This window comes from Orcinus orca, chromosome 19, assembly GCF_937001465.1.
Source record: "Orcinus orca chromosome 19, mOrcOrc1.1, whole genome shotgun sequence".
Lineage (NCBI taxonomy): Eukaryota > Metazoa > Chordata > Mammalia > Artiodactyla > Delphinidae > Orcinus > Orcinus orca.
In genome coordinates this window covers 28225565-28235948 of record NC_064577.1, presented here as the reverse complement: position 1 = coordinate 28235948, position 10384 = coordinate 28225565, and the positions used below count along the sequence as shown (strand labels likewise).

At 55.2% G+C, this 10384-nt stretch overlaps 1 protein-coding gene across 1 annotated transcript; it reads right to left on the bottom strand.

The window, feature by feature from the left end:
* Positions 1-671: 671 nt before the first annotated feature.
* OTOP3 (otopetrin 3) lies at positions 672-9886 on the bottom strand. Its single transcript, XM_049702036.1, has 7 exons — positions 9876-9886; positions 6977-7533; positions 6750-6886; positions 5557-5615; positions 5156-5274; positions 2547-3361; positions 672-1360 (listed from the first exon to the last, which is right to left on the bottom strand). The coding sequence occupies exons 1-7, from the start codon at positions 9884-9886 to the stop codon at positions 1190-1192; spliced, it is 1869 nt and encodes a 622-aa protein (XP_049557993.1). The 3' UTR covers positions 672-1189.
* Positions 9887-10384: the final 498 nt, after the last annotated feature.

The following is a 10384-nucleotide window of genomic DNA, read 5'->3' as shown; positions in this document are numbered from 1 at the left end:
TGCCTCCCAGAATCAGGCCCCAGAGCGCCCTCGGTGCGCACCTGGGAATCAGCGTTTGTCACTTTCTTGGGTGGGGAAGTGGAGGGTTGGACGCCCCAGGCTGTGGCCCCCCCGAGAGAAAGAGCCCACACAGGAGAGGCAAGGGGCCTGCCTCCCAGCCTCCTGCACGGCCCCCAGGCAGCCAGTGAGACAGCGCTGGGGGTCCAGCACCCAGCGGCAAGGGGTACAAGCCTGGCCTGCAGGGTCCGGGGCCGCCGTCCCTGCGCCTCACCCTGCGCCTCACCCTGGGCCTCACCCTGGGCACGGTTCACTGTTTGCGCTGGGCTCAGGGAGATGGATGGGCTGTCAGTGCCTGCCCTCCCCACCCGATGGCTCAGAGGATCGGCAGGCCTGGGGTGAGCGGCTACAGAAAGTCACCGGGGGCTCCGTCCTGGGGAGAAGGTGTGCTGGCGAGGGGTGGGGGGATGCGAGAGCCCCGGCTCCTCTCTTCCCACCTCCTCCCGTGCATCAGACAGGGGGAGGACCAGACAAAGGGTTGAGACCCCTCGTGGCCCAGAAATAGGACTGTCCCAGCCCTACAGCCCCGCCCAGGAGGACTGTCCCTTCCCACCATGTACACAGAGTGTCCTCTCTGTCCCCGGGAGCAAATGCCACGAAGCCCGAATCGATCAAACAAACAGGGTTTATGTCAGCGGGAGAGAGCTGTTGACCCCTGCCTAGCAGCTAATTAACCAGCTCATTAGGAGACAGGGTGTGTGGGGAGAGAAGGGCAGGGCTGCCTGCCCAGCTGCAAGCTTCCAGATGTCCTGGGCTGAGCTTGGACCATGCAGGAGGCAGACCCCCAAGGCCTGGCCGGGTAGGGGTGCCCCTCCCCAAACTCCCCGGAATCATTTAGGGCTGACCGTCCCCGAGAGTAGCTGTGTGGGCTTCCCGGGGCTGCGCTGATTGTGGTGGCGAGCAGGGGGCAGGTGTGTGCTCAGTCCTGGGTGTGGGCCTTAACAGTTCAGTGTCCAGGTCCTGCCCTTGGCCTTGGGCTGCCGTGACCACCCACCCCAGTGAGGATCTGGGGAAGAGGAGGCTTTGGGGAATCCAGGCTGGTCTAGGTTCCCCTGGAATGGGGCATCTGGGTTACGTTCTCCCCAGCCTTGGCACTTCGGGGGTGTGCAGGGGGTGGGTTTCTTGGGCGCTCTCAGGCCCCCAAGTAGACCTCCACCAGCACCCCGACGGAGTGCATACGGTAGAAGACGCCCAGAGGCAGGCCGAAGTTGACGATGGTGAACCATGTCCGGTAGCCATAGAAATCCTTTTCCAGCCCGTTCTCGAACTCGGGGTGTATGCCGAAAGCAGGCATCATCCACAGCTGGGGAGGAGAGGGCGTTGTTAAGTGGGGGAGGGGCTCTCCCATCCCCCAAGGCCCTCAGCTCATGGGAGGCCCCAGAACCTGCAGCTCCTGCAGCATACCCCCCACCCTAGCATCCCCTCACCCTTAGGCTTTCAGAACCAGCCCCTCTCCCCCTATATCCCCCTCACCCCATCCCACAGAAGGCCTCAGCCCCCTCCTTGGCCTGCCTGGGGCCAGCCTAAACTCCAGCTGGATCCTGAGACCCCAGGCTGCCACCACCACGGTACAACCTGCTCCACCTGGGCTCCCCTGGGCCCTCATTTCCATCACCTTTTTCTGCTCTGGGTTCATTCTTCCGCTGTCATGACTCTCTGCCCGCTCCACCCCGACCCTGCCTCCTGTCCAAATTCTGCCCGTTTCTCAAGGCCCAGATCAAACTTTCACAAAGCCTTCCTTGGCCACCCGGGCCCACACTTCCTTCTCTGAGCTCCGACCACACTTTGGGGCCAATTTATTACTTATGCTCTGTCTGGACCAGAGGTTTTCACCCTCTGAGGTGTTTCCAGCACAGCTATTACCATCATGGGCTAAAACCACCTGGAGTTGTCCCGGGATTGCCACTTGCAGGCTTGTGGGAACACGGCAGGTCAAACATAAGGCTCAGTTTGCTCATCTGTTAAATAGGGACAGTAATAGTGCCTGTTGCACGGAGTTAGTGTGACGATTCAGAGAGATGCACGGGAAGGTGGACTTGGAACTTAGCGGCCGCCGGGCACCGAGCAGTCATCGTCAATACCTCCCCCTAGAGAGGCTTTAGAAAACCAGGCACCTTCTGACCTCTTCCTTTGACTCAAGTCAGCGGACCATTAATGATTTGGTAATTCTCTAACTGGTCCCCCTGTGTCTCCTCAGCTAAGCTCCCCGAGGGTAGAAATCCTATGTGTATGTTTGTAAATAGCACTTAGCTACATGCTTGGCACATTCATTCATGCCAGGCACCTTGCAGGGAGCTGGGGGACACTCCCTACTCTCAGGCAGCATCAAGCTAGTTGGAAAGGGGCCTGTGTCCTTGACAATCAAAGGGACAAGCCAGTCGCCCTCGGGACAGTCAATGCACAATCCCTTGATCCATCCCTTCCTGAGTGAGGATTTCTGGGGCCTCCTTGCCAGCTCCACTCCCGTGCCTCCCAGCCCCGCCACTCACTGTGATGTTGCAGAGGATGAGGAAGAGTGAGATCTCCTTGAGGGCCCGCCGCTTCCAGTTGAGGTGGCTGTAGGAGTGGATGTAGGCCAGCGAGGCCTGCCGCAGGTCCTGGCCCAGCTCCAGCAGGGAGCCCCTGTGGGGAGGCTCGGCCTCCCACTTCCCCGCCAGGCTCTCGGGAGCTGCTTCCCAGAGTGGGCGCCGGTGCAGGCCCTCGATGATGAAGAGGTTCTGGGCTATGTGCTGCAGGATGAGAAGCAGCGAATAGGCCAGGATGAGGTGGTTGAGTAGCTCGTGGGGGCGAGTGGCCACGATGGCCACGATAGAGAAGTAGGAGATGCCCATCTGGCCCAGCGCCGCGCCCATCAGCAGCACCACGTCCAGGCTGCGGGTGGGATTCTTGAGCGTGTCTAGCTCTCGCTCCTCCAGCCCATGGATGGCCATGCCCGCCAGGCACGCCAGGCTCATAGTGGGCAGTGCGGCTGCATGGAAGCCGTAGTAGATGGTGAAGTACTGGCGCGCGATGGCAGGGCCACTTGCTTGGATCTGGAAGAGCACGAAGACACACGTGCCTGCCACCAGGACCAGCAGGCCCAGCACCGGCCCTAAGATGGCCCCGTGCAGGTGGAAGGGCGGGGTGCCGGGGTGGGAGCCCGTGTGGGGTGTCAGGCGGCGGCCCACGTTCTTCCACATGACGAAGAGCATGCCACAGCAGATGAGGGAGTACTCAGTGCTGAAGGGGTAGAGCATCAGGTAGCCCTTCTGGAAGACCTCACACGCGGTGACGTTGAGGCACAGACAGGTGTTGGTGTTGTTGCCTGGGAGGGGGCGGGGCAGGAGGGGACGTTCAGGTGGGCCTTGCTCTGAGGAAACCAGATGCACGAATCAACCTGTTCACCTCCTGGGTTATGGCAGAGGCGGAAGGGACCCAGCCACCCATTTTACAGATGTGGAAACTGAGGCCAACAGAGAGAAGTCAGAAATCACAGGATGGTCCTTCTTTTTTTTTTTTCTTTTGTGGGACCTTAGTTCCCCGACCGGGGATCGAATCCGTGCCCCCTGCAGGGGAAGCATGGCGTCTTAACCACTGGACCACCAGGGAAGTCCCCAGGATGGTCATTCCTTGACAAAGGGATTCTAGACCTCAAGTGCCAAGCTTAGGTAACGCATCTGACACATGATGTCTTTGGCGCCAAATGTCACCTCTACAGATTACTTGCTGAGCACAGGGGGAAGCCTGTAACCTTATACTGGGAGGATCTGGCTGACACACCACGACCATCGGCAGCGTCCACTGTGGGGCAGACGTCTTGCCTTGTGATGAGGCGCCCTGCAGAGCCCTGCAGAGCGCACAGTATCCCCTGTGGAATGTTGGTGTCCAAAATGCTCAACCCAAATCTAATCAACACTTTGGTCCATACTTCCTGTTTCTAGGAAAAGCAGGGGATTTGGGAACAAGTCAAATGCCACCACGAGGAAGCAACCTGACAGATCTCAGTGTCATTAGGGGAAAAGAGACTGAACTGAGCCACCAAATGTACTGCACGTTTGAACAAACCATCTTTAAAAGACATTTCATGGGCTGATGGGAGAAAGTCGAACATAGATTGATACAGAGGATGGGGATGAAGTTAAGGTATTTTGTTAGAAATTACAATGGCATGTGTGCTAATGTAGGGAACGATATGATTTTAAAGACGTGCATACTGAAATATTCTGAGATGAAATGCCAGTATTTCTGCAACGTAAGTAATTCAGCAAAAATACTGGAATGAATATGGCAAAATGTTAATAATTATTACATCTAGGTGATGGGTATGTCCTGTTCTTCTACTCATCTGTATGCTTGAATTGTTTAATAATAAACAATCCATGATGTCACTTGCCGAAAATTCTCTTTGCACAGGTCATCTGAAAAATGGATCTGGAGCATAAAGAATGCCCACGGTATACAGGCATGCTGAGACTTACGCAATGGATGTGTGAATGCATGAGTCTGCTGGGAAGGCTTGGCTGTACACAGGTCAGGATGGTGATGCCACCGGGGCGGGGGGAGGTGTATACATACAGGTGTGGCTGAATCCCACAGACGGAAATGTTCCCATGTAGGTTTAGGGGACATGTAGGGCAGACTGACAGGTAGGGCACTGGGTACATGGAACAGTCCAGGGAGTTCTTTCTGCCCAGAAACCTTCTGTTCTTCCTTATATGTCCAGGTACCTACAACTGTGTTTGGAAGACATTCCTTTCAGTCTTGAAGGCTTTTTAGTTTCTTGCAAGTAAAACGCAAATACCAGGGGTAGAGTGCATACCTGGGCTTATCAGTGAATAGCTCAGCCAGGATTAGTGGTTAGCTTACTGATAGCTAGACGGATGCCTGGAGCGGGCTTGCAGAGTGCCAGCACCTGATGGGGCAGGCCCAGAATGGGGGCAGGATGGGTACCATTGGCAAATGTCAGTTTCCGTTTAGTCGTGATCTGGTCTCTAGAGCTTTCTCCCAACTCTGCAGAGTCATTGAGCCTCACCTGTTGGAGGGAGTGTAGCGTGCACGCATGTGTGTGTGTGTGTGTGTACATTCAGCAATTGGGGGGCAGTCATGGTCTCCTCTGTACCTGAGAACTTTTCCATGAGGGCGCTGAGCTCGGTCTCGATCTCATGGTGCATGGAGTCGTTGGTGACGGCCAGAAGCCACAGCAGCAGATTCGTGGCCAGCGTCAGCATCAAGCCACACCTGGAGGAGGTGCTACACTCTGCCACACAGCCTAGCCGGCTTCCCGGGTGCCCCACGTTCACCATCACTGCCTTTGGGGCGACCACTCTCTCCCAAAGCCAGATGCCATCTGCCATTAGAACTTCAGGAGGGGCAGCCCTAGGGGCTACCTGGGACCCATTCCCAGACTAACCGATAGCCCCAGGGCCACCCTGTCCAGGGAAGCTGTTGGGGGGCCAGCATGAGTGGGGGACAGGGGTATCCCAGGAGTTGTTGGAAGGAGAGAAGGTGCCTGCGTCTTACCTAGTGAAGTTGGTCTGGATCTGAACGCAGTCCTTAGAGTGCTTCCAGAGCACCCAGGTCTGAAAGAGAAAGGGCCTTGAGCCCAGGGGCTAGGGGTGGGGCGAAGGTTGGTGGTGGGACTATGGGGCATGTGTTCCAGTTGCATGTGTGTATTTACAATGGAAGGGACAGTGAGGAAGCCTGGGTTGGATTTGTGGCTCCAGGATTTCCTTGCTGTGTGGTCTTGGGCCAGTGGAAAAACATCTCTGAGCCTTAGTCTCCTTGGCTCTAAAATGTCTATCAGGGGAATGCCTACTTATTGGGGCAATAAAAAGGATGATGCAAACAAAACACAGAGCACAATGCCTACAGATCAGGAACTCAGGAGGGACTTGGAGATTCATTAAGAGTAGCTCTGGGGACTTCCCTGGTGGCATTAAGAATCCACCTGCCAATGCAGGGGACACGGGTTTGAGCCCTGATCCAGGAAGATCCCACATGCTGCAGAGCAACTAAGCTCGTGCACCACAACTACTGAGCCTGCGCTCTAGAGCCCGCGAGCCGCAACTACTGAGCCCGTGTGCCACAACTCCTGAAGCCCGCGCCCCTAGAGCTTGTGCTCTGCAACAAGAGAAGCCACCGCAATGAGAAGCCCGCACACCGCAACAAAGAGCAGCCCCCGTTCACCGCAACTAGAGAAAGCCTGCGCGCAGCAACGAAGACCCAATGCAGCCCAAAATAAATAAATAAATAAATAAATTAATTAATTTAAAAACCTTCTTTAAAAAAAAAAAAAGTAGCTCTGTAGGGCTTCCCTGGTGGTCCAGTGATTAAGACTCCATGCTTCCAATACAGGGGGCCCCTTGGTCGGGGAACTAAGATCCCACATGCCGCTCGACCAAAAATATAAATAAATAAATTGTATTAAAAAAAAAAAAAGAGAGTAGCACAGTATATCCGGGGGTGTAGATTTAGGTACACACAGGTACGTACAGGCAAATGTACCTACAGGTGCCTGCGTTTCAGTGGCGCAGTGTGTGTGTGATGCTGACACATGTAGGTAGCATGGGTGTGGGCACACAGAGGCACGTGGAGGGGCGCTGTGGTGCGTGTGTACAGACTCTGGGCCGTGTGGGTATTTGCTGATGTGCCTGTTTCTAGGCATAGGCCGGGGCGCGTACGCACGCGGCGAGGGGGTGCGAGAGGCGGGTCACCTGGATGCCGATGAAGATGATCTCGACGGCCGGGAAGATGAGCTCCAGCTGTGACTTACAGCGGATGTGGCTCATGCCGTAGCCCACGCGGAAGACGTTGAGGCAGATGGCGCAGCTACCAAAGAGCACCAGGGAGCCTGGCCGGGCCAGGGGGCCGTTGGCACCTCCCCTGGAAAGAGCCCTCCCTCCCCACCCCTCTGCATCCACCCAGGCGCCCCGACACTCACCGCGCACCCAAGCGGGTCCTGCGTGCGGGTCCCGGTGGAGCACGGCTTGCGGCCGGCGGGTGGTCCTGGCGGTGTAGTAGAGAAGCCAAAGGAGGGCCAGGGCCTTCAGCGCTGCCAGCAGGATCCACACATCCCCCAGCGTGATGGCCACGTTGTTGAAGATCATGCTGCAGATGAAGGCTCCGCCCAAGAACACCATGTTGAGGGCCAGGAGCCCCGAGAAGAGCTGCCCGGCCTTCTGGGCCTGCCGGTCCCGGCGCAGCAGCAGTGAGAAGTGCCGCACCAGCCAGGACCTGCTGAGGGGCGAGGCGGGGGCCCTTGTCTGCTCGGCCCCCGTGGCCGCGTGGTTCTCCTTGGCCGGGGTCTCTCCAGTCTCCTGTGCTTCTGGAGAGGCCATGGGTGGAGCCTCAGTAGGGGCTGGGGAGGGAGACAGGGTTCCGGTTGGCTGCCAAGCCGTCCTGGGGTCAATTCCGCTTCTGCCTCTAAGCGCTGTGGGACCTAGGCAAGCTAAGCAACCTCTCTGGTCAGGACGTTGGAAATAAAAGCAGCTGCCCCATCTGCCTTACGGGACCCAAGAAGATTCAAACAGACCAGGGGATAGGGAAGGCCTTTGTGCTCCACATAAACATAGGGTTTATTTCGACTGGCTTGAGGACCGCCTTCCCCCCACCCCTACCCTCCTGCATCAGTGCTTGATCTTAAGGTGGAATAATGATGTCTGTCAAGACAGCCAGGGGTATCTGCACAGTGCTTGGCCACTGGGCAGTTTCCAGGGCTGTGACGTTTCACCACCAAAACGCAGTTTGTGCCCTCTGTCTTCTGGAAGGAAATTCACTCCTCAAGTCAGGGAGAGCAAGTAGGTGTCCTCTCTTGTTCCGACTCTGATTAGTTGGGCAATGGTTGCCTAGAGTGTTGGGTTGAGAAGGATCCAGAGGCTGAGCGTGGGCTTGGTGGGAAAGAATGGTGTGATCTGAGATAATACTCTATTTTGCGTACATATGGGTGTATATAAAATTACTTTTTAAAGAAGTCTTTTTATTGAACTTGTTACAATATTGCTTCTGTTTTATGTTTTTTGATTTTTGACTGCGGGGCATGTGGGCTCTTAGCTCCCTGACCAGGGATCGAACCCACACCCCCTGCATTGGGGGGCAAAGTCTTAAGCACTGGACTGCCAGGGAAGTCCCTAAAATTACTTTTAAAAGATCTAGAAGACACCCATCAAGTTCACAACAGGAGTTTCTTCTGGGGAAAGGTGGAGGGCACTAGAATTGGGAGAAGTTTAATGTTCTAGTTTTTTTTTTCTTAAAAAAAAAAAAACATTACTGGGACTTCCCTGGTGGTGCAGTGGTTAAGAATCCGCCTGCCAATGCAGGGGACATGGGTTCGAGCCCTGGCCCAGGAAGATCCCACATGCCACAGAGCAACTAAGCCCGTGCACCACAACTGCTGAGCCTACGCTCTAGAGCCTGCGAGCCACAACTACTGAGCCCACATGCCACAACTACTGAAGCCCGCGTGCCTAGAGCCTGTGCTCCGCAACAAGAGAAGCCACCGCAATGAAAAGCCCGTGCACCGCAACAAAGAGTAGCCCCCGCTCGCCACAACTAGAGAAAGCCCACGTGCAGCAATGAAGACCCAATGCAGCCAAAAAATAAACAAACAAACAAACATTACTTATGTAATTAAAGTTAATTTTATAGCACATTAAAGGTTTTAGGAAAAAGTTCTGAGATTGAATGACAATGTCTGCCATGAGCATGGGACACGTTGGGATGAGCATGAATGCCATGACCTTGCCTTTCTTTTTTCTTTGGCTGTGACGCACAGCTTGTGGGATCTTAGTTCCCTGACCAGGGATTGAACCCGTGCCCTCGTCAGTGAAAGCGCAGAGTCCTAACCGCTGGACTGCCAGGGGAAGTCCCATACCCTTGACTTTGATAGAACTGACTTCCATCCGTACCCTCCCTCAACTCCTTGAAGTCTCATGAATGTACAGCTCAACATGGGGAACACCATCCTGACTCTTCTCTTTCCCTGAGTGTCTCCTGCTACTTTCTCACTTGCCCCGAGCTTTCATTCAGGCCGACCCCTTTGTTACCCTTCACTTGGACCCAGATCTTGGGTCACCCCATACCTGCAGCTCAGGACCCCTTCCTGGAGTCCAGCACACTTCTCCCGTGGGCCCTTTGAGTACTCATAACGCTGCACTGGAGTGCAGGGATGCCCCACTGGTCTGGGTGCTGTCCTGGTGGGAAGGTTCCTTCACCACCCCCTGCTGTCCCAGGTGCTCTCCCTTGGTCCCGCTGCTGCCCTGGCATCCCTGGTGCTCTGGGCTCAGGGTCCTAGGGGCTCAGGGTCCCAGGTGCTCCCCCTTTTCCAGGCTGCAGGAGGCCTGCTTTCTAATTCACTGTCTCAGCAAGCGGAGACTCCATCCCCATGTCTCCCAGCAGGGAACCAAGTGTCTGCCTTGCCTCTCCCCTCATCCCTGTGCATTCCAGCTCAAGGACTGCTCTGAGATTTTTCTTTACCACGAGCACTACCCTGGTCCACGGCTCCCTCTTCTCTCTCCTGGACTGGTCTCCCTACCCACTGCGCCTCTCCCCTACTTCCCCTGCAAAGGCAACCACTGTTCTCACTATAGAGTCCAAACTATCTAGCATGGCCTGCCTGGCCTTTCAAAATGAAACAAGGCAGCGTATGTTTAGTATGGGCTTGGGGTGCACAAGGTGATCAAGGCAGGGTAGCCGCTGTTGCTTCCTGGTCTGGTCTTAACTTTCCTCTCCAGCCCTGCGTTCAGACCCCCACTCCCTTGCCCATGGGCCATATGCCATCCTGATGCCTAGTTCCTAGAATGCCCCTGCTTTTACTCACTTCCCTGTCTTTGCCCACACCCTACCCTTTGCCCATGGTGCCCACCCACTTGCCCCTTGGATGACTGCGGTTGTGTCCTCAGGACTCAGTGGAGCCCCACCTCCTCTAGGAAGCCTTCCCTGAACCCCCTTGCCAAGGCTGGACTAGGTGCCCCTCTTGGCACCCTCACTGCACCCATGCTTGTTGCTGAAGCATCCCCTACCATGCTCTATTTTACGTTATGTTTTTTAAGTTTACTTATTTTTAATTAATTAATTAGGCTGCGCCGGGTCCTTAGTTGCAGCATGCGGGATCTTTTTTTTTAAATTGTGCCACGCAAACTCTTAGTTGCGGCACATGGGATCTAGTTCCCTGACCAGGGATCGAACCTGGGTTCCCTGAATTCGGAGTGCGGAGCCTTAGCCGCTGGACCACCAGGGAAGTCCCATATCATGCTCTATTTTATTTATTTATTTTTTAAATTTTTTAATTTACTTTTTTTTATACAGCAGGTTCTTATTAGTCATCAATTTTATACACATCAGTGTTCATGCT

Coding starts and splice junctions, on each gene's coding strand:
- OTOP3 (XM_049702036.1), bottom strand. Junction 6,887..6,976: donor AGGACCCGCTTGGGTGCGCG/GTGAGTGTCGGG, acceptor TGGCCCGGCCAG/GCTCCCTGGTGCTCTTTGGT. Junction 5,616..6,749: donor TCATCTTCATCGGCATCCAG/GTGACCCGCCTC, acceptor TTTCTCTTTCAG/ACCTGGGTGCTCTGGAAGCA.